This window comes from Leuciscus leuciscus (genome assembly GCF_965113295.1).
Source record: "Leuciscus leuciscus genome assembly, chromosome: 8".
In the NCBI taxonomy this organism is placed as follows: domain Eukaryota; kingdom Metazoa; phylum Chordata; class Actinopteri; order Cypriniformes; family Leuciscidae; genus Leuciscus; species Leuciscus leuciscus.
Genome location: NC_138732.1, coordinates 35,989,937 through 36,016,966, shown reverse-complemented (window position 1 = coordinate 36,016,966; position 27,030 = coordinate 35,989,937). Strand labels below are relative to the sequence as shown.

The window sequence follows — 27,030 nt, the reverse complement described above, 5'->3', positions numbered from 1 at the left end:
CTAGGTTGAAAATGATTTAAAGGGGACATATCATGCTAAATCCACTTTTTTAGCCCTTAAATGCATTTTGTTGTATATTTGGAGTGTTTAGAAGTACAGAAAAGTTCTCTATGACGTTTTTTGAACTATCACGTCACAGTATTTGCAGCGGAACTGCCAAATAAGGACATTGACTTCCGGCCCACCACTTCGAACAATCCGCCATTATTATTTCTCGCTGCAATTTTGTAGTCCAAGCTAAAGGATGCAGAAGTTACGAGAGGGTAAGTTAAAATGTTCGGTTGTTGGATGTAGTAACCCACACGCTTCATTACACCGTCTAATGTAGATGAACTGCCGTGCTTGTGACAGGGCGCATGTTTAACTGAAAGAATGAGCAGAGAGAGAGACCCGGTCGCGCGCGCTCTCTCTCTCTCTCTCTTCGGAGCCAGGCGAAAGTGTAAACAAGACTTCACCGTCTCCAAACTAGACGCTGTCTTGCTCTCTTTCCCTCGCACATATTAATCAAAATAAATCGACACGGTGGTAAAAGGTCGGAAGACCAAAGTTTCATGTGTAAATACAGTAACACACCATTGCGATACATCCATATGAAGACGTTGTTCTGCAGGTTCGTCGTCTTCATTTTCATCTCGCTCCGGCTCCGACTCTGGCTCGAACATGTAAGGCTGGCTGGACAAGTCTTCCGTTGTTGACATTTTGTTAATAACGTGTGAATAAAACGTTTCTGTGCCGCTAGATAATCGTATCTCTGCTATCAAACTACAAAAATGGCCGAACGGGGTGGAGTTGAACCGAGTGTGACCGCTACAACCTGGAGAGGGGGCGGGGTATAAAGTGTCTCAATTGTATTTAAAGAGACGCACCAAAACGAGTTGCTCTCAGACACACATCAGAAAAGGGGTAGAAAAGGGGCCTGTGGAGCTACAGTATAATAATGACGAATTCAGACCCAAGCATTGCAGTTCCGCTTTATATAGACTACAAATGTATGATTTATATGTAAAAAGGAACGATTTAAAAGCATGATATGTCTAACTTTTTTTCATTCAAAATGTAATTATTAAATAATTGTCAATAATTAAATAATAGTCAATACAACATTAATCCTTCTTCCAAAAACTTGATTTTGTCTTACCCTGATTCATTACGGTAGGCCTGTTATAAATGTTTATTTTAGACCTGTCGGGATAGTTTTCGTGGGAAATTGCGTACATATGTCACTTGCCAGTGCGTGTATCGTCATATCTGTAAATAGAGAGCAGTTGCTCTGTCTACTTTGACGCGTGTATGGTGTGTGAGTGGCAGAGGTTAGTTGTCACAATGAGCGAGAAAGGTTGACATGAAGCTGCTAAATCTCCAACCTCCAGGGAATCAGCCGAGAAAGACTCAAAAGAGAAAGCGGCAGAGCTCATAATAACACAAGGATCAACATAGGCTTGGCTTTTCGGAGATGGTGAGAACTGAGGGATTTGAATTATTGTAAAAGCAATACGGAGATGGTGTTTTTAATACTCAACAGGTGAATAAGGTATTTTATTGAACAGACAAATTGCCATATGTAGCTCTCTAACAGAGTTCAAAGCATTATCTATTGTGAAGGCTCATCCGTGCTATTAAAACAATATTCTCCTGCAAAATGCATGCAGTTTTGTTGTTTAACCACTAGAGGACCAAAACCTTTAACAAAAAAAATTATGTGTCAATAATTCAAAACGATTGAAAAATAACTTTTTAGATGGGTTTAATCTCAGAGACCTCCATCATTGAACACCATAACAACTTGGAAAAAGTGATGTGTGGTATATGGTACTAAAAATATGATGCAGTATCACAATCACAATATCAAACCCTGAAACAGAAAAGGCTGCCCTAAATAATCTGTGTACTTCACATCAAAAGGGAACACCCTACAAATTGAAGAATGCCAGAAGGAAGAGAAGAAATCATCCCTCAAGCTTTTATTTCACAAGATGCTGTCAAGTGACTTGTGCAACTGAAACAGATCCACCCTGAGCTGAATCAAACACACATGTGTGTGTCACACATCCCACTGCTGCACAGGATGTTTGGGCTCAGAACACACTTCTTTAAAGATGTGATATTTATGTGAAGCATGTTGTGCCCTTCATGAGGAAGTGAGCTCCACCCAGAGACTGTGTCAAAGACCAAAACCACACTTGTAGGTTTCATTAGCAAAACTTTCCCACAAACTATTTATGTAACTAGTGCTGCTCGAGCTCAGAGAGCTTTAAGAACAAAAAGCTGATCTAGAACAACTGCAATGTTGCACTCTTACAGATAACTATCAAAATATGTGAGTTTGAACTTCCAAAAATAAAGAACAATCAAAACAATGAAAAGAGACACCAGCACAAACCTTGTAAACCTGTCCATACGTCCCATTCCCGACCACCTCGATGAGCTCAAATATCCCTGCAGGATCCTGGAATGAAAAATAACATGGATTGACTGATCTGAGTCAATAGGTTTGAGACAATGATTACCCGATTTGAATAGTTATGATGTCCACACTGTTATCTAAGTTGGCAGTTCGCCCTGATTTGAGACACGGTCCATGTTTTCACTCTACTTAACCACAATTTCATTGTACGATCATGTACATGTACTTAACCCATATCATGTACGACTGACAATGACAAGTGAAGAAAAGTACACGAATATTTCCCCAAGACAACTGAACTTAACGGCCACTCTCAACTTGAAATGGCATTTACAGTAAACTTAACACAACTTATCGCTACTAAAAGTGTTAAGCGCCGAGACAAACTTTGTGCCAAGCCTCGACCAATCGCTGCTGTTGAAAAGATGCAAAACTGCTGAAATAAGAAAATAAATACAGTAGTGCTGTACTTACCCGTAACGAGGCCAGGTCAATGTTGCTCAGACTTGTTGTAGTGAAGTCTCTCGCCATTTTTATGAGCTCGTCTATCAATAACAGTTTCTTAACTGATCATGGTTTGAGGAACAGTATGTCTGCCCATCTTCAGCGTATTTAATACTACTATAGCGAAGGCTTAGCTCATGAATATTAATAACATAACGGAACTGTCGCCAGCAGTTGGAACTGACTCGCTAATGTTGGGAAGTGGGCGTTCACAACAGTCGCATTAACCAATAAATCACAGTCCAACTTAGCCGCTTAAATATTAATAAGCTCATGTTCCCAGATATTCCGGAAATTTACAAAGAAACGTCAATATTATCTAATTAATATTCATATGCTAGTCCTTTACTTTAGTAGGACTTGTGATTTCTCAGGACAAACACAGGAAACACGGAAAACGAGTAAAAAGTGAAAAGCTGCCCCTTCCTCTGCTTAAAACAAAACAAAGCTTGATCTCTATACAAGCTTGCTTTTGCTTTAAAACTGGCAAAAGTTATAACTATTCATTAAAAATGCACATTATATATATATATATATATATATATATATATAACTATTCATTAAAAATGCACATTTTAAACATTATGTCACCTTTATGAGTGTAAAAAACAAACAAAAAAACATTCTGGTTTGTGCTGGAATTAAAAAGGCATCTCTCAGATTTAATTTCTCATACATACATTTATTTATTTATTTTGTCGGTTCGATAACAATACTTTTTTTGCAAGGTATATTACAAATAGAGCCTAATTTATGTGCTAATTCAAAACCAAAAACCTGTGAATCCAACAAACTGCTGGGTTTGTGAATATTTTGTATATAACAGCTGGGATATTTGTGCTCTTCCACATATCACTGTATCTGAAGAGTAAAATGGCATACTAGTCGTGAGTATACAAAATGAAATCAATGATTTTAGTTACCTTCAATTTCTTTAAACTAGAGCAAGAGGGCAAAATTGCATACAAATTCAATAAAATGATAATGATAAAAACTGTTAGCACTGAAATGCTTAATCCATAGTACCAGATAAACCATAAAAAAAAGATGTATTTACCTATAATGTATGAAAAACATAATCAAAACAGAACTCTGATGAAGGAAAACCAAACGATCAGGAAATAAGGCAAATGATTAGCTGTATCAAATATTTAAATACCTCCCCTCCCTACTAGCTACAAACTATTTTAATGTGCTTATTAGATTTGAATAGTATTTATTTGCATAAATAGAACATAATATTCTTTAAAGCTCAGAGATGATGTGTTTTTACATTATTGTGCTATAACAACCAAAGTCATAAGGTCAAATAAAACCTTTAATGTTGGTTCACTTGAAGATGCAGATGCAGTGTTTCATGGAATAACTGTACATGGTATAATAACCTTAAGATTCAAGTAGGAAAGCAATTTCAGTAGCTCTTCATCTGTCTGAAAAGTATGAAAACACTAAAGGTTGGAAGAAAGCGAGATAAACCATTATGCTTCTTTTACTTTTTTTACTTTTTTTTACTTTTTTCTCTAATCTCAACTAGATGAAATCATGCAGATAAAAAGGAAGAAAAGATGATATAGACAAAGCTATGTTTGGGGCTATGACTGCTGCGAGGTGCTCTACCAGATATCACTGGAAAGTTCTTGTCCAGACAGCTGTACGAATGGGCTGTTCAAGTGAATATCTTTCTTGGCTTTCTCAATGTTATTTTGTGTGAGACGTCCGTTCAGCAGCGTCATGGGCAAACTGCAGTACATGTGACGGCCGCTGAGCGTGGCTATAGCAGTGGTGGGCAGCTCGTATTCATAGTTGCGGCAGAAATGGCGCATTTGCAGGTGGCCAGGCTCATTATAGTCTGGTATTTCAACATGAGCCGGCACTAGCGACGCCGAGGTCCCGGTCATGGCAACTGTAGATACGGCCTGCAGGTCGCCAAAGAGCCCTTGCTCGCCCGAGTCTATGACTTGTCGGCGGGACACGGTCTCTTTTTTCTTAGCTGGCATTTCGTACCGGACCTGCTTCCAGAACTTGGATTTCAGCTGGTTGCTTTTGGGACCGTTCCACTTAATGAGCGTCAGCACTCGGATGGTGTGTTTGAGGTCTTCTACTTCCTGGTAGTTGATGACGCTGCGCAGGTCCGAGCATTCGATCATTATCACCTTGATTTCGCCCGTCACAAGCATGTTGTGCAGCCGTGGCTCGAACTGGAAGATGCTCCAACCACGTCGGGCCACAAACTCGGGGGTCAAGATGATAATAAGACGCCTGCTCTGCTCCACGCTCCGGGCCAGATCCTCAATGTATGCTGGAGAAAGAGGAAGACAAATGAGTATGGATGTCATGCACCAACAAAAAGAGATTCAAATAAATTGGGTGATTCAGAAAGAGCAACAAGCATCATCTGCTTGTAGAGCTTGCAAAGCAATGACGTGATCTTGCAATGAGAACAAAATTTAGGGTGTATTTCCATTTGTACCACGGACGTGATAGACATGAGTGATGTTGCCTCGAATACCTCCAATTACCAAAAAGAAATCTAAAGTCAAATTTCGTAGAAAAGTTCTACAAGATCTGAAAGTAAATTTCTGTATGATGGACAAAGAAACAGGCAAAACATAATCGTAGACCAGATTTACTAAACAGGGCAAATTAACGTGAGAGCACAATCCCATAAAAGAGCAGATGGGAGAGAAAAGTTCTGTGCGTGATCTACTGACGATGTGCAAATTAATGAACACAGACGCAGCTAAGTTATTTCCATAATGACCAACATTATCTATCAAGAGCAGCGCAAATTAGTGTCCAGTTTAAGACATGCTTTTTTTTTGACTGCAAAAAAACTGACTGCCTGGTAAAGGGGGTGGTCTCACTGTCATCTATCGAGATAATCTCTGACTCACATAACTTGATTTTCACGACACCAATACATTTGAAAATATGGTACTGAAGGCTGACTTTCTTATAATTATCTTGCTCTATCATCCTCCTAAGGCCTGTCCATGTTTATAGGGAGCCAATGCAGTGTTGACAGAACCGGGCTAATATGGTCAATACTTCCTGGTTCTGGTAAAAAACTCGAGCTGCTGCGTTTTGGACCAGCTGTAGTTTGTTTATTAAGCGTGAAGTGCAACCTCCCATAATAGCATTACAATAATCTAGCCTTGATGTCTTGAACACATGAACTAATTGTTCTGCATTTTTCATTGAGAGCATATGGCGTCATTTAGATATATTTTTAAGATGAAAAAATGTGGTTTTACAGATACTAGACACGTGACTTTCAAATGAAAGATTGGTATCAAAGCGCACACCCAGGTTCCTAACCGATGACGAAGACTTGACAGAGCACACTGTAAAAAATGTCTAACCTCTCCAAGTCAAAATTTTCTAGTGACTGGTCACATCTAAATTTTTTAATTGGCCCAAGTGCAATTCTTGTTGCAATAGTCTATTAACATTGGCTCAATGAGAAATAATATGTCAGACTAATTGAAAAATGTAGATGTTATCAGTCACTAGAAATGTTTGACTTGGGGATGTAATTTTTTTTTACAGTGCAGCCATCAAGTGTTAGACAGTATTCTAGGTTATTACGTGAGGACGTTTTTTGTCCAATAATCAGAATCTCAGTTTTTTCAGAATTAAGTAGTAGGAAATTGCTAGTCATCCAGTTTTTTATATCAGCTATGCATTCCGTTAATTTTTTTTTCCGTGAATTGGTAAGTTTAGTCAAGGTGTGAAGAAATATAGAGCTGAGTATCATCAGCATAACAGTAAAAACTAATGCCATGCTTCCTAATGATATCTCCCCAAGGGTAGCATGTACAGAGTGAACAGCAACGGTCCTAGTACTGAGCCTTGTGGTACGCCATACTGAACATTTGATTGATAAGACACCTCTTCATTTACTGCTACAAACTGATAACGGTCAGATAAGTATGATTTAAACCATGCTAATGCAATTCCACTAATGCCAACATAATTTTTGAGTCTATTTAAAAGAATGTTGTGGTCGATAGTGTCAAATGCAGCACTAAGATGGAGTAACACTAATAGAGAGATACAACCACGATCGGATGATAGGAGCAAATCATTTGTGACTCTATTGATAGCTGTCATAGTACTATGGTACGGTCTAAACCTAGGGCTGCACGATTAATCGCAATATAACCACACGTGATTTGGCAAAGGCTGCGATTATTTTATGCACTCCATCTTGTCAGTGGAGTGCAGCTGATTGGTAGTAAATACTGCCCCATTTGAAAGCCAGATTGCGCTCTCATTCAAACACGATAAATATGCCCTGCCGCAGAAGTACAATAATGTGCATCATTCCAGGAAATCCCTATCGCTGTAGCTGAATAAACAGAAGATTGAAACGCTTTGATTAAACATGATTTATAAATACATGACTGCCTTCTGTGTAAGAAGGCATATCATCTTACAGAAGGATGCTCAACTGTCGTTATGAAGTGAGTTTGGAGTAAATGCATGTTATTAAATGTTGTCTGTTGTTGGACAAGAGGTTCGTAAATGCCTCTCATGTTTTGGAAAGATGTTTGACGCGTGTTGTTTTTACAAATGCACGTTATAAGTGACTCAAACTCACAGTGCTTTCAGATGGAGCAGCGTTTACAGAGCCGTACATCAATGACAAGCTGCGCATAAAAAAAATAATCGCAGCCTTTGCGATTTTAAAATCGCGATAAGCCATCTCGATTTAAGTGCGATTACATGTAAATTGCGATTAATTGTGCAGCCCTTTCTAAATCCTGATTGAAAATCCTCGCAGATATAATTTCTTTCTAAAAAGGAACATAGTTGTGAGGATACCACCTTTTCTAGTATCTTTGACAGAAAAGGTAGATTCAAGATCAGCCTGTAATTGACTAATTCTGTGGGATGAAACTGATCAGGAAGATTATTAATAAAGCAATCTTTAGTGGCAGAAGTGATAGGTCAAACATATTTGTAACACGGAGTCTCCTTTGCAGCCTTGGCTAAATTAAGTTTACACGAGACTAGATAATGATCTGAGATGTCATCGCTCTGCTGCAGAATTTCAACGGCATCAGCATTGATTCCGTGTGATAATATTAGATCTAGAGTATGATTACGACAATGAGTAGGTCCTGACACATGTTGTCTAACTCCAATAGAGTTAAGAATGTCTTTAAATGCCAATCCCAGTGCATCTTTTTCGTTATCTACATGTATATTAAAATTACCAACAATTAGGACTTTATCTGCAGCCAGTACTAACTCTGATAGAAAATCAGCAAATTCTTTGATAAAGTCTGTATGGGGCCCTGGTAGCCTGTATACAGTAGCCAGCACAAATCTCAAAGATGATTTATCATTTACACTATATATGGTTACATTAAGCACCAACACTTCAAAATAATTATATTTGAAACTAGATTTCTTAGTAATTCTGAAAATATAGCCTATATAAATTACAGCAACACCTCCCCCTTTGCTTGTTTATAACCGTAATCTTGCGGGGTGGACTCATTTAAAGTCATGTAATCATTTGGTTTTAGCCAGGTTTCTGTCAAACACAGCACATCTAGATCATAGTCTGTAATTCCATCCACATTGGACTCACACCAGTTTGCCTACCGTAGCAATAGGAGCACAGAGGATGCAGTTTCCATGGCACTGCACTCTGTGCTCACACATCTGGACAATAAGAACACTTATGCACGCATGCTGTTTGTTGACTTCAGCTCAGCATTCAACACTGTCATCCCAACTAAGTTAATAGCCAAACTTGGAGACCTGGGCATCAACACCTCCATGTGCAACTGGATTTTGGACTTTTTGACCAACAGACCCCAGAATGTTCGATCAGGCTCCAACTGCTCCACGTCCATCACACTCAACACTGGTGTACCACAGGGCTGTGTGCTAAGCCCGTTTCTCTACTCCCTCTTCACCTCCGACTGCAAGCCTGTGTACGGATCTAATTCCATCGTCAAGTTTGCGGACGACACTACGGTGATTGGTCTCATCAGCAACAACGATGAGACTGCCTATAGGGAGGAGATCAAGCACCTGGCCACATGGTGCACTGAAAATAACCAGCTCCTCAACACCACCAAAACGAAGGAGCTCATCGTGGACTTCAGGAAAGTGTCAAGAGGCACACACGACACCATCCACATCAATGGAATGGCTGTTGAGCGTGTCTCCAGTTTCAAGTTCCTGGGGACCCACATCTCGGCGGACATGACCTGGACAACCAACACCTCCAGCCTGGTCAAGAAGGCTCACCAGCGCCTTTTCTTCCTGAGGACACTGAGGAAGAATCAGCTTTCCTCCACTATCCTGGTGAACTTCTATCGCTGTGCAATAGAAAGCATCCTGACCAACTGTGCTACAGTGTGGTATGGGAGCTGTTCTGTTGCAGAGCGCAAGGCACTGCAGCGGGTGGTGAAAACCGCCCAGCGCATCACTGGGACTCCACTACCTGCCATCGAGCACATCCAGAGGAAACGCTGTCTGCATCGAGCTCGCAGCATCCTTAAGGACTCCTCTCACCCAGCCCACAGACTGTTTTCTCTCCTGCCCTCCGGCAGGCGTTTCAGGTGCCTCCGGACCAGGACCAGCAGACTAAAGAACAGTTTTTTCCCCAGAGCTGTCTCTTTATTAAACTCTAACCCTCATTGATCCCACTCCCCTCATATACTGATTGACTCTCCTCTCCCTCCTCACACCTGCCTCCATTTTGTTATTTGCAATACTATAATGTTCATTTGCACTGCTGACTGTTATTATAGTAACAACTGTTTACATCTGCATCTTGCACTACTACCTTGACTGGAATATGCTCAATTTGCACTGCCGACTGTTTATTTACAGTACCGACTGTTTACATATACATTTGCAATACCGTACTTTAACTGTAATATGCAATTACTTTCCACTGCACTTTCACTCGGATAGCTTCTGTCCAAACTTTATTTGCACTACTTTAAATCCATTGTTATACTGCTCATTTTAGCCTAACTTATACATATATCTATTTGTAAAATTCTGTTTATAGTAATAGCCATCTGTATATTATGCTCACATTCTGTTTATAGTAACAGCCATCTGTATATATATTCATAGTACATATCTATCTGTAAAATTCTGTTTATAGTAACAGTCATCTGTATATTATATTCAGTACATATCTATCTGTAAAAATTCTGTTTATAGTAATAGCCATCTGTATATTATATTCAGTACATATCTAGCTGTAAATTCTGTTCACAGTAATAGTTATCTGTATATTATATTCATAGGACAAATCTATCTGTAAATTTTTGTTTATAATAGTATTCAACTCTATATTTATTCAGTACATATCCATGTTCTGCACTTATGGAACCACTGTATATCCTGCACTTGCTGCTATTGCACTTCTGGTTAGACCTAAACTGCATTTCGTTGCCTTGTACCCGTACTTGTGTAATGACAATAAAGTTGAATCTAATCTAATCTAATCTAATCTAATCATATCATTGACAATAAGTGCTTTTGAAGTAAGGAATCGAATATTCAGCAACCCAAGCTTTATCATTTGCTCATTTGCATTATATCAGTTTTTTTATTTGTTGAACATCAATACAATTTTTACCCTTTTTTGTATTTCCTAATTCGGGGAACAGACACAGTCTCTACAGTAAATTATGATATCTAGGTGAAAGAGGCTCTATGTGATTCAACAATAATATTTTATCTGCCTGCATTGACACCATTATATGAGAACTGAACTGAGCTGGACGATGACATAACGGCTTTCTCCAGAGCGGCTATATATATATATATAAATTAATTAAATTAATTACTTTTTTTACAACAAAAATTAAACATCACTGAACTTACTTAAGCTGGACTGTAACGCTATTTTCTTCTGGAAATAAACTTTGTTGCATTATTTTCCTGTTATCTCTGAAAAGCTGCTTTGAAGCAATCTGGATTGTAAAAAAGCACTATATAAATAAATGTGACTTGACATGTCTTACCCTGCAGCTGGTCTCTAAAACACACATTCCCGAATCTCAATAGTTTTTGATTGGATAAAATGAATGGAGAATATCTTGTGTTTTTCCGTGGGTGCTAGAGCCCCCGAACACCCACAGGATCGGCGCCTATGGTGGGCGGTGAGAAACCACCTACACTAGCAACCATCCAGAACATTTGAGCAGCTGGGAGCAATGTGCTAGAACACCGTACTTCAGAGAAATGGCCCAGCAATCACCCAGAACACTCTAGCAACTGCAGACGATCAATCATAACAGCGTAGCAAACTCATAGAAATGCCCTAGCAATCCGTCAGAACACCTCAGCAACTATATCTTTCTCTCTCTCACACACACACATCTCAACGACCGTATTACAATCAGAATGAGCACCTTAAAGGTATAGCGGAGGATCTTTCCAAATTTTAGATAACACTTTTTGAAAAGTTTGATTGATTCACCAGAATGATTGACAATTAGGAGGACCAATAGTTTAGACTACCCACCAGGAAGTAAAACATCCTCCGCTATACCTTTAACTACCATGCAGCACCGCCAGGGTAACAACCCACAAGACTTATGTATTTCTTCCACAAAAATTGAAAATGATTTAATCTATTAATTAATTTATTTAAAAAACACTAATAATTCAAACAATGATTTGAAATCACATAATCTGTGATGAGCATGTTCTGAACTACTATATTCAAATGTTTTGAGCTATTTTTCATAAAATCATAAAAATCGAAAAATGTTACGTGATACAACTGTCCAAATATCAGAGAAAAAGCCTTAAGAAAACCTTATTAAGTAGATTAGAAAGAAAATAGCTTCACTGCTTATAAAAAAAAAATAAAAAAAAACATCCATGTGTACCACCATCATGGAGAAAAATGCTGGGGTAAAATCAATAAAAAAATAAAAAAATAAAAAAACACATATTTTACCAGGCAAGGAACATACTCTGTGAAATTTTACTTATAACACATGACTTTTTTTATTACGATGAAACTTGAAATTAGCAGTTTTCATATGAAACCATTTAAGTGAATATATTGAATACATTACTAAAGGTGCATTACATTATCGGAATTTCAGTCATATTTTGCGCACAAAATTGTGAATCTTGTAATGATGTATGACTTTTCTATTGGTCAGTGCAACGAATTCATCAACATGAACAAAATCTGCATGGGGATCTTTTTCTTTTTTTTTACCCTCATGCAAACTCCTGATTGCACGGATTGGAACTTCGGAATGACTGGATTTTGAACCTTAAGAGCTTGGCTTATTGGCCAGTGCTTCAACAGTAGAAGGCACATGAGCTCTGTGTGCTACATTGCTGTGTTTCCGTTTCTTTCCTCATCGTCCTGATTCTCCCTGTGGAGGGGAACATCTGTCACACCTGCAGTGTCACAATCTGCTGTGGAGAGAAGCGAGAGCTTGTTCTGCTCATGACAGCGTCGGCCATGAATGCAGAGACATTCAGATATTTGAACTGGCGTTATCTGTGTGTGGCCATTGAACAGTAAGTGCAGAAAAAACATATTTTACTGTCACTATGTTCATATAGGTTTGAGTAAATCAGTCAGTATTGTTGCATTCACATTTTTTTTTCCTTTTACTTAATAGTTTGAGGCCTTTGACTTGGTAACAAAGGCTGAAATGACTCACAGACTATCATTTAATGATGTTTGAAACTGCTTCATGTGTAAAATATGATATTCAAGCTTTTCAGTTTCTTCTTGCTGAGTTAAATGCATTTCAACTCTTCATATTGTTAATAACAAGCTCTTAATCATCAGCTCAGAAGTAAACCACTCACAGGAAGTGAATCTCTCTCCTAGTTTCACATGGCTCTCTGTTTTCTGTAAATGTCATACATCTCTGTGCATGTGGACTAATCACAAACTCAGGATCCAGTTTGAGTCGGCAAAGTTTACAATGAGGGGTTGAACTTATTCGGTTTTGTCAAAGCAAAACCAATCCTGGAACCCTGAGTTTGTTGAACTCACTTTGTGGTACAGGCCACAGGACACCTATCAGTGTTTATTTTGGGACATTATCCCTCACATATCTTTCCAGTACCCAAGAATTGATTAGATGACGAATGTAGAGCTGCAGTTACAAGGCAGAAACACTTCCGTAACAATGTGTGTATGCCTCCAGCAGGCTCGTGCGCAAGGCCGTGTCAGTCATGCGCCTGATTAAATTCTAATTTGCACTCATGAATGAAAAGGGATGTGAAATGGCAGGGTGTTGTTCTTACTGCTGCTGGGTATGAGGTCCCGGTGTGGAATGAAGAGTTTATATCCGTAGTGTTTCTCCAGAACGTCGGGTAAGATCTCCAGAGCAAACAGCTCCTCCTCACTCATCTCTCGCTCCACTGACTCCAAATCCACTTTGGTGTAAGAGAGGTAGGCATCATATTCCTTGTTGTCTGAAAGAACAGATAAGTTGTACACTGAAAAAAACAACAACAAATTTTATACTAATTACTACAATACTCTAATTTGTTAAAGCCAAATTAATTCGTTTTTTTTTTTTACTTGTTTAATGTATTATTTTAAATTGATTTAATATAAATCTAAAATACTTAAAATATGAGAAAAATCATTCATATAAAGTAAAAAGAAATACTAAAAATTACTTGTTTATTTTTTCTGTGGTGAGTTTTATTTGCTTTTAGACAAACTGAACAAAACCATAAATATAAACTTTATGCCTTTACTCTGACTTTATTAACCAATGCTTTTGCTGCTGAACTTCGATGATCCAATTCAACCACACCAAAAAGCAAAAAGGACTTTAGATAAACATCACATGCGTGTTGGATAAACAAATAAAATAATTTTATTGCTGAAGTAAGAGTGTTGAACTTTCTTCTCCTGTTCTTAATCTTCTGCGATCCAGAATGGCAGCACAGCTGAAAGGTTTGGGCTGCGCCCTCAACTGTCCAGACATTTGCATTTCTTTCAACATGAGGCTTATTCATTTCACTTTTTGCATGAAAGAATCTTTACATTTGGCAAATTATATTTCACAGGTGATTTGTAAAACACACTATCATGAAAATTTGTTGCTATTTTACATTTTTGGAAAATTGGTGGCAAACTGGTACGGTCTCATTTGTATGACCTGCTCCCACTCCACTAAGGGTTAAGTTTAGGGGTGCAGCTTCACGCTTAATGAATCGCAAAAAAATGAAAAATCACGCTTTCCTGTGAGATCAGTTTTGATTTTAATTTTTTTTTATGTGTTTTGATTAAAGAATTGCATTTTGCATTACTAGACAGCACCTGGTTGTTTATTTAAACGTATAGAACTAGTCCAATCTTGATTGGTGTTGCGTCATGACGTCACTCGTGACGTTGCATGTGACGGTGATGCGGAAGCTATAAAAGGACGCCGGCACATAACAGTGTCAGCTTCTGATTGGTCGAAGCAAGTCGTTCTCAGGAGCGCGAGAAGTGTGGCCGAGGGATGCAGCATCTCGTTCCCTTCTCAGGGAACAAGGGTTACAGTCGTAACCCGAGACGTTCCCTTTCAAGGGAACTCGCGCTGCGTCGAGAATCGACACATTGGGGAACGAAATGCCCACTGCGCCACACTGAGAGATATACGCCCTGGTGTGAAACAATCTTGCACACTCCCCGGGGCCTCAGCCCCTGCCTCGACAGGATGTCTGCTCCCACATTTTCGTCCCTAGGGATAAACATAGCTCTGACTGAGAGAAGTTTGCCCTGGGACCACAGAAGTACCTGATGTGCCAGTTTGCATAGTGGGCGCGATCTCAGGCCCCCGTCGATTTATGTATGAGACCACCGACATATTGTCTGTTCTAACTAGAACATGATGGCCTCTGAGGTCTGGAAGGAAATGTCAGTGCCAGAAATACAGCCAGCATCTCTAGACAGTTGATGTGCCAAGAGAGATGGTGGTCCTTCCACAGCCCCCTGGTGTAGCGGCCCTCCATGACCGCACCCCAGCCTGTGAGGGATGCATCCGTGGTAAAAAAAATTATCTGACACGATGGTCCTAACACAGGGCCTTGGGACAGGAACCATGGTTTCTTCCACATTATTAAAGAACGAAGGCATCTGCGTGTTACTTTGATTGTGCGTGGTCCTGAGCCACCACTGCAGGGCCCTCATATACAGCAGGCCAAAAGGTATCACGTTGGACGCTGCTGCTAGAAGACCCAGAACCCTTTGAAAATGTTTGACAGTGATGGCCTGGCCTAGCTTGATACTCGTTACTGTAGTCAAGATGGTGTTTACACAAGCAGGAGACAGTTGTGCCCGCATCGTGACTGAGTCCCATACTACTCCAAGAAAAATTGTTCTCTGTAGAGGAATTAGTGAACTCTTCTTGACATTGAGGGCCCTATCTTTCACCCAGCGCAATTGACTTTGTACAGCGTATCATGTATCATTCCTATTTTGTACCCGCGCACAGCGGACTTTTCCCTCCACAGAAGCACGTTGGTTAACTAAGAAATACACTTGCGCTCCCGGGGGCGGTTCAGCGCAAAGAGGAGGCGTGTTCCGGTGCAAACGTTCCCTCATGCTATTTTGCACGTTTAGAAAACAATTCCGCCACTAACCGAAAAAATCTAGTTTAAAGTCAGTGGCGCGTTGCGCATGCTATTCATATGCTATTTTAAGGGTGCATGCTTGGCCATAATCAATGTAGTGTGTGCACAACGCGCATACACTTTGATTCTCTCATCTACACAGAAGCAGCCGTTTTCATTTTTGCAAATCATACATTATTACGATAGATAGATAGATAGATAGATAGATAGATAGATAGATAGATAGATAGATAGATAGATAGATAGATAGATAGATAGATAGATAGATAGATAGATAGATAGATAGATAGATAGATAGATAGATCTCCTCGGCTGTGAACCGCTGCTGGCGCGCGTTTGGCAAATCCGCCGTTATAATAGGAATCCGCTCTAGAATAAGCGCGTCTGCTCTTAAAGGGAATGTGAGATGACGCTCTGATTGGTTTATTTCACGTTACGCCCAAACCACACCTATGAATAATGAAGCTACTTCAGACCAACCCATTTTAGTCATTTATCCCGCCGGAATAATAGCAACAGCGCCCAAGACCCGCCCACAAAGTTACTTGCGTTTCGCGCTTGATACTTGCATTTCAGATCGTTAAAATAGGGCCCAGAGTCTCAATCCCAAGCACCTTAGAAGGTGCAGAACAACATCTCGATGTTGGACCGCCATCTCCTCTGATTGTGCTAGAATGAGCCAATCGTCGATATAATTGAGGATGCGAATGCCTTGAAGTCTCAACGGAGCAAGACCAGCATCCATGCATTTTGTGAAGGTGCGAGGTGACAGTGCAAGGCCGAATGGAAGAACTCTGTATTGATATGCTTTTCCCCCAAAAGCGAACCTTAGAAACTTCCTGTGTTGGGGAAGGATGGATATATGGAAGTAAGCGTCTTTCAGATCTATCGTGACAAACCAGTCCTCGGACCTGATCTGACTCACGATTAACGGTATGGTTAGCATTTTAAACCTGAATCTCCTCAGAGATTCAGTTCAATACCCTGAGATCTATAATAGGACGTAACCCGCCATCCTTCTTGGGAACTATGAAGTACCGGCTGTAGAACCCGGCTTCCCTCTCTTGAGGAGGAACCTGCTCTATGGCTTCCTTTGCTAGGAGGGACTGAACTTCTTGTTCCATGACCTGACCCTGCTCAGGGCTGACAAGCGTGTGTATGACCCCGTTGAACCTTGGTGAACGATGCTCGAACTGAATTCTGTACCCCTTTTCCACTGTGCGCAGGACCCACTGAGATATATTTTGAAGACCCTTCCAGGTGTCTAAATAATCTACAAGGGGGACCCAGTCTGTCTGGACTGGCCTCGGATGTCATAATTTGAGTTTCAGTGACCTGAAGCAGTTGACTGGCAGGAGCTAACCGATATAGTTTTTCTACAAGCCTCGTGAGAGGAAGCAAAATCGACAGGGCCGCAATATTTTCGAGCGGACACTGCAATTTTTGTTCGCTGGAAACGGATGCATCCCGAAGCGCATTTAGTGGCGGGAGGCAAACATCGATTTCCTGAGGGCTCCACGAAGGAGCGAGATGTTGTTGCTCGATCGCGGGGGGGCCCACCCTCAGAGGCCTGAGCATTGCGTCAGGGCCTCTTAGCCGAAGCCTTCCTAGCCTGAATAACAGTCCTCAGATCTGCTTTCGGCTTGGAAGACTTCGGCTGAGAGTGTTGCTTCTGCTTTCGGCTTGGAAGACTTCGGCTGAGAGTCCCACGAGGCTGCCGCCAGCTCCTCACACCTGCAGCTGCAGAGGGAGAGTGTTGCTTCCCGTGCTCCCCCGCAAAAGGCCTTGAGCCAGAAGCAACACTCTCCCTCTGCAGCTGCAGGTGTGAGGAGCTGGCGGCAGCCTCGTGGGACTGCCCCCTGGCAGCAGATCCACGAGACCTGGAACGACGGCGGGGGATGAGCTGTTTGAAAGCGGCTGACTGTCGTTTCGCCTCCTGAAACCTCTCGACAACGTTATTGACGGCGTCGCCGAAGAGGCCAGAAGGCGAAATCGGGGCATCGAGGAGGAAGGCCCTGTCCCTGTCCCCGATGCCCGACAGATTCAGCCACAGATGTCTCTCCGTAGCCACCAAAGCTGCCATGGAGTGGCCAATGGCGCGGGCCGTCTCCTTGGTGGCCCGGAGAGACAAGTCAACCGCTCAACGCATTTCCTTAATGTCGTCGAGGGCGACCTACCCGCTGTCGTCCACCTCTTTGAGGAGGTCGGCCTGGTATGCCTGCAGTAGCCCCATTGTGTGCAGGCATGCACCAGCCCGACCTGCCGCCATATAAGCTTTCCCAACCAAGGCAGATGTTGTACGGCAGGGCTTGGAGGGAAGCACCGGAGCCCTCAGGGATGATGCAGCATCGGGCGAGAGATGTGATGCAAAAGTATCTTCGACCCGCGGCATCATCCTGTAGCCCTTCTCCTTCGCGCCCACAATAGATGAATAGTTGTGTACTAGTGGGATCGATATACGTAAGGAGAAGGGCTTATCCCACGATCTCGACACCTCAGTGTGGAGATCTGTGAAAAATGGAAGACTACGGCGTGAAGGTTGTGACCGCGATTGCAGGAAGCGCTCATCCAGTTTACTTTTCTTAGTCGCTTCTTGCTTCTCCGATGGCCATTCGATATTTAATTTACTGACCGCTCTGGTCACAACCTCCAGCAGCTCCTCAAAGGCAGGAGAATGGGGTGGCGAATCCTCACATTCTCCTGCCTCGATGCTCATAACATCTAGCTCCTCAGAGCCAGATAGTTTGAGAATCGGGTCCGTTTCACGGGCGGAAGAAGCCACAGAGCGGGCTTCCGATCCGTGAGCGGGACCGATGGAACTGGCGTCTGAATGCTGAGAAAGGGCCGAAGCCGTCTCAACATCCTCAACCAGCTCCGTCTGCGATCCCCATGAATGCACGGGGAGCGCGTGCCTGGCCTGTTTCATCGAACAGGCTCAGGCAGGAGCGTTCTCAGGGGCATTTGATCACAATTGGCACAGACAGCGCCCTCGAGCGCTGCCCGTGCATGCTCCGCTCTCAAACAAACAACGCACAGCGAGTGTGTGTCACCCTTGCTTAGATAGTGTGGGCAAGGGGACGCACACTGCCTGAATTGTTTGCTTTCTTTAGCTGTCGCCATGATATATATATATATATATATATATATATATATGTGCTTGTTGTGGGGGATAGACAAAACAACACCAAATAAGACAGACAGTTTCACAGAGAATACTTGCTGAAGAACAGAAGCTGACGCTGTTATGTTCCGGCGTCCTTTTATAGCTTCTGCATCACCGTCACATGCGACGTCATGAGTGACGTCATGACGCAACACCAATCAAGATTGGACTAGTTCTATACAGACTTCAGACGCGTCACGCTGAAGGCGTTCCCCAATGTGTCGATTCTCGACGCAGCGCAAGTTCGCTCGAAAAGGAACAACACTCGTTTCAATGTTGTAGTGACTAATATATGTTTATGCCTCCTTCAGGGTCACATGATTATATTAATTTAGTTAATTCATTTTCCTTAGTAATGTTAGAAAGAAAGAAAAAAACATGAAACATATATTTTTTTAAATCTGCAAGATGGCATGTTTTATACATATATTATTATCCTGTGCTCTTATTCCCATTTCCATATTACAATAAACTGTGCAAAAATATGTGGACACTAAACATCATATTCTGTAGGCCTACCCACAATCATAATCAGCAAACACATAATCATGTACAATGTCTGGTTCCATTTCAATACATGAATCGCTCCTTCATTTGCTCCCACTGTTCGATGAATGATGAGGTGTTAGAACATGAACAGAAATGCTCTCTATGCTCTGCACTGTCTGAATGTTTCAGTACAGGTCAAGAAGCCCTTCTGTGGCCCTGGACCTGTTGGTTTGTCTGTTTGGTAACTGTGCCATTGGATGCATTTAATTCTGTAAAATGACTGAATTGTTTTAGTTGTGATGCAAGTACTTTGTGGTTTAGTTACTGTGAGTAAGGGTAAGCTGCTCTTCATGAAGAATTTGTCTGTTTTTACTTCCAGTAAATTGTATAGCTAACTGTTTGTTAGATGTATTTTTAAGCATGTTTGTAGGAAGAAGGAGCCATTATTTAGAGCCATTTCAGCTGATCCAAGTGTTCAGGACAATTAGTCGATGCAGAAGAATTTTTTATTATTATTATTATTATGAGTAATGTTATTATTACTATTATTACGTACCATCATCTGCCTCATCGCTGCCGAAGTGTCGCCGGTAGCACAGCATGATCTCCACATTATAGCACTTATAGATGGCAGTGAAGATCCCCAATAACAGCATGATGGCGCCCAGACCACCAACCAACTCCAACCTGTACATGTCTACATGAGAACAGAAATACACTTTCATCACGTCTTCACTGTCCACGGTAATGTGCAGCAAGAGAATGGGCAAAATCAATATAATCAATCTTCTTTATGTCTATACATTTTAAAAAATCCTTTCCCTACTTATCATTGGTCATTATATGCAAACAAAATGTGATTTCCACCACCAAATCACCAGTCTTTTGTAGCCAAGTTCATAGCAGCTGCTCTTAGGGGAACAAAGTGATTCTCCACCTTTCAATCCAAATCCATAGATTCCTAAAGGATGGATTTTATATATGTATCTGGGATTTATTACTTTAGACTGACTGAGTGACTGATAAGCCAAAACATGCAGCAATACGTGGAATGCACTGCAGAAAAAAAACTAAAACAAAAGGATGATAAGACCCTTCTTTCAAGCCCACAGCACAAGAGGAGTTTATGTCAGCGCCCGCTATTGGTGTGGAAAAGCAAAGCAGTCACATCTAGTCAAAAAGTTAGACTACAGCCATTCTCTTACACAGAGAGCACGTACAATTAATGGTACAATTGATATTTTTAGGATGAGGGAAGATAGCAAACGATAATACACTGAGAAACAGGCATGTACCCTGAACTCTCGGTTGATTGAACCCAATGTTACTCGAGGTAAGCGGGTTCAAAACCATGTTCTGGAGTAAGTTCAGTCAACCCGGAGTATGAAGATCAGAGATAACGGTGACACACAAAGACATCTCAACCGAACGCCGAATCCAGGAGTCACCATGGAAACGGATGCTAAGAAGAAGCACGCCATACTTGTTAAATGATGATTTACATTCTTAGTGCATATCGCCACAGTTGGGCAATAATTTTTTCTTCAATCGTATCTTTTAATTTTGAATCAGTTTTTTTATTACTGTGAACAAGCATTGCTACCTGCTCCGGAGCAAGTTGTGTTCAGAAAATAATTTGCTATGGCCACTTACATACCCCTGAAATTTACCTCAGGTTTTGGAACCGAAAGTTGAGGTTATCTGTTTATTCAGAGTAAACTTACCCAGGTAAGTCGCATAACCTTCTTTGTGGAATAGCCCGAGATCTACTGCTGTGTCGACAGCTGAGCTGAAAACATGCAGAACATCTATGTGCCGTACGAGATTGTTCCCAGTGATTTACCTTTCTTCTGCAGGATAGCACTTCCACTGCCACGGCCAATATGGTTCTCCACATTACAGGTGTAGTTGCCCATGTCCATCTCATCCACAGCATCAAAGATCAGAGACAGCTCCACCTCCTTCTCCCCCAGAAACTCTCGCACCACCCTGCACAAACACACATGCTTTAGCACACTTCCATGCTATTTATACATATATATCACCTCAAATGTAAATTCATGTTCATTGAATATGTGTTAACAATGTGTAAACACTATCTGAATGCAATTAGGAGAAATATTATGGCTTTAATGAATATCCTGAACAAACAGTATTTCCCCGTATAGGAAAACTTCATCTGTTGATCAGTTTCATATTTCAGTCTCAATATGTTCAGACTTTCATTTCTTAAGACACACTGCCTCACAATATTTGAAGGTTCTCTAAGATGAACTGCTTTCTTTAGATCTCGCTCTCATATTTGGATTCTCTCTTATCTGAACATGCGTGGAAGTCAAACTTAGACAAAACAACATTGGGACCCCAGTGACTTTCGTTTTTCAAAATAGCTTTTCTGTTCCAGGAAAGAAAGAAATGCAGATTTTGGAACAGATTTGTGGTGAACTATCGCTTTCAAAGTTATAGAAATAATTAGAAATGAAAAGAGGCAAAGCATTCATTAATCCTTTTGCAACATTTCCACCATGCTTTATGTTGATACAAATGACAGATGTCAAACAAACCAAACAAAGAAAAAAACTCAGCCACAGATATACTGACATTTTATAATAATTTATATACTGATATTGTACTTTATACTTAAAGGAAACTACTGATACGGTATCCATTCCATCTTTTAAATGCCATCATTTCAAACCTTAGGCTTACTAAAGATAAAATAAGTTCAAGTATCTAATAAATGATTCTCCAAAGCTCTTTGTCAGATGTGACATTATGCAGCCTCGAGACCTGGTTGTTTTCCGGATGAGAATTCTTTATTCTTCATTTGTGAAACATGAAGAAAGCTCCACTATTAATAAGGCTCCAGCATCTCTTTCTGTAATTGAGGAGCATTAGTTACCTGAAATGAGAGAGTACTTCATAAAGATCAAACAGACATCAAAGATCAACAGATAACAGCTGATAATGGCTCAAACTGATGAAGCCCTCAAAGGAATTATGCAGATCACTGAAACAAGGTTGCATATTATAACAGATGTTCTTCCATTATTCCTGGTTTTGAATGATCATTCAGAAATGGACACATTGTGATTGACTGAACTGTCCCTTTAATCCTATAGCAAATATTTTACACTAGGTTGTACTATCCTTCTGTGGACATTTGGTCCCCTCAATGTGGGTGAAACACAATTACTGAATGGGGGCATAACATAAACTCTGATTGTTTTATATACAGTATACATAAAATCTATTAAATGTTTATGTTTTTTTTTATGTTTTTGAAAGTCTCTTCTGCTCACCAAGGCTGCATTTACTTGATTAAAAATACTGTAAAGAAAAACAGTAATATAGTGAAATACTATAACAATAAAAAATTGAAATAAACTGTTTTCTATGTTGAATAGAAAAAAAGGGGAAAAAAACAGCATTTACTTTAAATAGATTTGAATGTTTTTTATAATCTGTTATTCCACATTTAGTGTGCCAAAACAATATTGTTTGAATTTTGTATTAAAACTTACAAAGTTTGAAAGCTGAGACTTTGTTTCATATCAAAAGTAGGGTTGCCAATTTGGCATGAGATTTACTTGGGCAGAGTGAGAGCGCGAGACAGAGCCCGAAAGTGTGTGTGTGTGTGTGTGTGTGTGTGTGTGTGTGTGTGTGTGTGTGTGTGTGTGTGTGTGTGTGTGTGTGTGTGTGTGTGTGTGTGTGTGTGTCCATGTTCAGCTGAAGAAAATGTGAGTTTGAGTAAACATCAGAGACTCCTGGAGATCTGCATGTCTTCAGAGTTTAATGCTGCGGTCGCACTTCATGATCTGAACACATCATAAACTATTGAAATAATTGTAGATTTCAGACACTTGCAAAACACTAAACACCCTAATGCTATCAATGGGTAACTGGCAATCACTTGCATATATTAGCAATAATATAAAATGACAACATAAATCAACTCAACTTATCAGAAAGTCATAGCAAAGACTTTACTTCCTCTGACAACTATGGAAATTCAGAGTCAGACAGAAACTTCTTGATGGTTGTGGAGTGAACATCATCCCTCATCGAGTGCTATGGCAGCTCCGACACCATAACAAGGGAAAAACCACATTGATCAGTAGAACAGCTCGTCCCTCAGTGTGATCCCTGTACATCCTACATACATCAGGGGAAATCCACTGGAAGGATGCCCAGTCCATTACAAAACTTACAAAAACTTACAATGTGAAGTTTGGTGGCGAGGGTTCAACTGACACAGTTTGATCACTGATGATGCACTTGAACAGTCTGTGGTTTTGGACAAAGCATGGTATTCTTATGCAAAGAAAATATGTTTACTTATATTTGAACAATCAATATATTAAATGATTTAATGAATTTTGAAATGATAAAGAATAATATATTGTTAATATATTACAATATGTTGAGTAATACATAAGGAATTGACACTTTTTATATATTGAAAAATGTGACAATATATTTTCTTATATCTTCAGGCATACTTGGCCAGAAAAGCAGATTGCAAAATTGTGTTATGTTCTCCGATTACTGTTCTCTTGGGTGAATCCCTACCCTCCCAATGAGTATATATAGCTTGTGTTGGGGTTTTTTGTCATGCAGCAACAAAAATCTATTCTATTCTATCCAGAGTACATCTTTTATTCTATCCAGAGTACATCTTTTATTCTATCCAGAGTACATCTTTTATTATATCCAGAGTACATCTTTTTGCACCCTTGTCCACTAGAGGTCTCTGTGCTCTCAGTAATCATCATGGATGCCGTCACACCTGTTTTCCTGGAGGTTGTTAGTGTTCTGTTATATAATCCTAGTCTGCTCTTCAGTTTCAGATCTGGGAAATCATGCATGCTTTAGCTATTTATAGTTTATTGTTCTTAATTCAAGTAGGAACAGGTAATAAGCCCACAAAACAGTACCTGACTTCACTCTCTCTTATGTGTCCTTCCAACTCCTCTACAAACTTATCCCCCTTCATCCAGTAGATGATGGGCTTAGAATCACCGCTGTAGCCGAAAAAAGCCTTGCAGTCCAAGATGAGACGCATGCCTGCCAAAAATGAAAAAGAAAACCACAAGAAATTAATCAGCATTAAATAGATAAAATCTGTTCCTGCATGATAAAAAAAAAAAAAAAAAAAAAATTGTTTCTTCACTCATGCTAGGAGATTCAAGAGCAGATCCTACAATGACCTGGATAAACAAACCCATGTATAACAGAGAAATGCAGCAAATGAATGAAAAGGTCCATTTGAAAGAACTAATGCATTGCTGCAGTCAAATCAGACCAAGATCCTTTAAAAGCAACTAAAGGTCAAAGTAAGAAACTCTCACAGACATTTATTCATATTCTCACCCACATAGAAAAGGAACTTTCACTGGGTGAAAGTAAACATGCCCACAGCATCTTGTTCATCTGTCTGCGAGACGCCTGCCAACACTGTCATCAGACAAACACTGTACATCACTTTCAAATGGAATTTGGTATATGTAAAAAATAAAAAATAAAAAACATGTAAACATTTTTTTTTTTTTTCACAACATTAATTTATCTGCATTTATACATTTTAAATAAACATTTGAATGTACATGTCAAGTGGTGTAACAACCTTTAAGTAAAAAATAAATAAAAATAATAATGGCCTTAAACCTTACACATTCTAATCATGTTCAGACACCTAAAGAGCAATGACCTATTTCCCACAAAAAGACGTTTGGCACTGTTTCATTACGCTGACCTCCTCTTTCTACTCCTCCGGTTTCCGCGCGTCTGCCCACTGATAGAGCGAACGCTTCCACCCACGTCCACTTCTGTGTTGTGCTGGCATTGATCTTTGATTTAGTGCTCTCACGATAATTGAGTAAGATGTAGCGCACAATCCCGCACCAAACGCGGGTATAAAGACACAACCTATTTTCTGGATGAAATGCTTTTTTAATGTGGTCTTTAAACGCATAGATCTGGATGCAAAAACTATTTATTTTGTAGGTTTTATGCTCTGAATCCTTCAAATGATAAAACTTAACATACAGTTTCATTAGATCAACAGTGTGGAAATGCTTGTCTTTTAGTTACCCGAATGCTGACTGAATAGAGAACTATTGTTTTCATGTTGCAGTACTACTAAGACAAGCGTATTCAGAGTAAACTCACTGCCATTAGCTACCTGCTGAATAATACTGCTTTATTTACTGCACTGATCCACTATTCTCACATAGCCTATGCTGATTATATGCAAATAATGTCTAAAAACCCTCCAGGGCTTTCAACAGCATTAACAGCACAGGCAGTGAAGAGCTTCCTCTGCCTGTAATTACAGCTTTTAAGAGACAGAAAATGGTAGGAGATGCAAATGAATGAGGCTGTGGCCAGCCACAATGTTTTAATGGTGAATACTTATCCAGTTTGCTCCTGTAATCATATCCAGTGTGTCTGAGGATCATTGTGTTTAGTTACTAGGATGAGCAACATCAAATTCACTGTTGAAGAATTTGCAGATGGTTCTCATACATAATAAAAAACTTCTTCCTCGATGATCAGGGTCAGCCTTGCATACAATCTAAACATGAGCTATGTATAGTGCTTTTTTTAGTTTTTTTTAGTTTACACATTCATTTTAATCTGAATAGTATGTAAGAATCACGAACATCATCTGGTGCTCAGAATAATCAAAATACTATTTTAAGAATTGGACTGAAGTAAAAGCTTATTTAAGATGATTCAACATAAAAGAAAAAAAAAACTAAACATGGAGCATGCAGCAGCACACAATCAGCCAAATATTAAAAATAAAAGGATTACAATGTAAAAGATTAATATTATGTACATAAAAATATGGTGGAATCCGCCTGTCTCATAGATGGTCTGCTGCTTTAACCTCGTGCACGAGCAGATCTGTTTCCTCTCTTGAGAAGCGTTCAGTTTTTCCGCTTGCAAATTCCTCCATGTAAATAGTGAATCCGCCATGGCGCGAGCTCAACTGGCTTTTAAAGGGAATGGGAGATGAGACTCTGATTGGTTTATTTCACATGATGCCTAAAACACACCCATTACTCATTAAGAGAATAGGGACAACCCTTTTAGACCATGAGCCGAGCGCGCTGACCATTTTTCCCGTCGTTCAACCAGCAAAAGTGGATTCGGGCGCCCTAAGTGCACTTGCGCTGTGCGCTTTAGACCATGCGCTTAGATCTTTAAAATAGGGCCCAGTGACACAAAAGAGGATCAAACACCTCAGCAATTCTCTGAAAAGCACCAAAGACACTGCAGCACTGTGGCATTGAGCATGGACAAACGGCAAACTCACAAAGTCCACAGAAAAGTTCGTGTTTGGAAATTAGTTTGGTGCAGACATTGCACCATTCACCTTCAAACAAGCAAAAGTTTTCATTGTGCTCTCTCTGGTTCCGGGGAGTCAGTGCTGTCCACCTGCGCTGTGAACACAGGTGATGTTGAGCTCTGTCACGCACTGAACAGACTGACTGTGGGCTGATCCCTGACCCCTGAGGTGAGCATCACTGTCACATCTGTGAATCTGAGCAGGTGGCAGCAGTGTGAGAGAGTGTCACTGACCGAAGCCAAACCACTTCTTTAAAGAACAAGGCTGTGTATGCGGGATACTTTCAGTGTATGCCGCCTAATGTACTTACAGTGATAAACATGTCACATGACCTAATGGAATGTGACAAGTTAATTTAGAAATTTTCTTTTTTGTCCAGTTATGTGTTAAAATGTCTTGACATTTGGCAGTCTGATCAAATAATGAGTCGGATTGCCATTGTGTGTTATTTTAGCAAATGTAGTCATTGATCCAGGAACTGTGTACATACGGGTAAAAAAAATTACATTA

The 27,030-nt window shown here is 40.2% G+C and overlaps 2 protein-coding genes and 1 long non-coding RNA gene across 8 annotated transcripts in view; 1 reads left to right on the top strand and 2 right to left on the bottom strand.

The window, feature by feature from the left end:
• LOC309504961 (traf2 and NCK-interacting protein kinase) overlaps positions 1-3,030 on the bottom strand; it is a 75,512-nt gene extending 72,482 nt beyond the window's left edge. For all 6 annotated transcript variants that reach the window (XM_082178265.1, XM_082178269.1, XM_082178266.1 and 3 more), the window contains exons 1-2: positions 2,879-3,030; positions 2,381-2,446 (exon numbers count right to left, since the gene is read on the bottom strand). In XM_082178265.1, the coding sequence (XP_082034391.1) occupies positions 2,381-2,446; positions 2,879-2,935 (123 nt within the window). In that variant the 5' untranslated portion in view covers positions 2,936-3,030. The remainder of the gene's footprint in view (positions 1-2,380; positions 2,447-2,878) is intronic.
• Positions 3,031-3,582: 552 nt separating this feature from the next.
• The window catches only part of il1rapl2 (interleukin 1 receptor accessory protein-like 2), a 554,898-nt gene continuing 531,450 nt past the window's right edge, over positions 3,583-27,030 (bottom strand). The window contains exons 7-11 of the mRNA XM_082178326.1: positions 24,101-24,230; positions 21,007-21,152; positions 19,720-19,860; positions 13,184-13,354; positions 3,583-5,207 (exon numbers count right to left, since the gene is read on the bottom strand). Coding sequence (XP_082034452.1) covers positions 4,522-5,207; positions 13,184-13,354; positions 19,720-19,860; positions 21,007-21,152; positions 24,101-24,230 — 1,274 coding nt within the window. The 3' untranslated portion in view covers positions 3,583-4,521. The remainder of the gene's footprint in view (positions 5,208-13,183; positions 13,355-19,719; positions 19,861-21,006; positions 21,153-24,100; positions 24,231-27,030) is intronic.
• LOC309505169 lies at positions 7,199-7,665 on the top strand. Its single transcript, XR_014208347.1, has 2 exons — positions 7,199-7,395; positions 7,428-7,665. It is a non-coding gene; the product is annotated as an uncharacterized lncRNA (long non-coding RNA).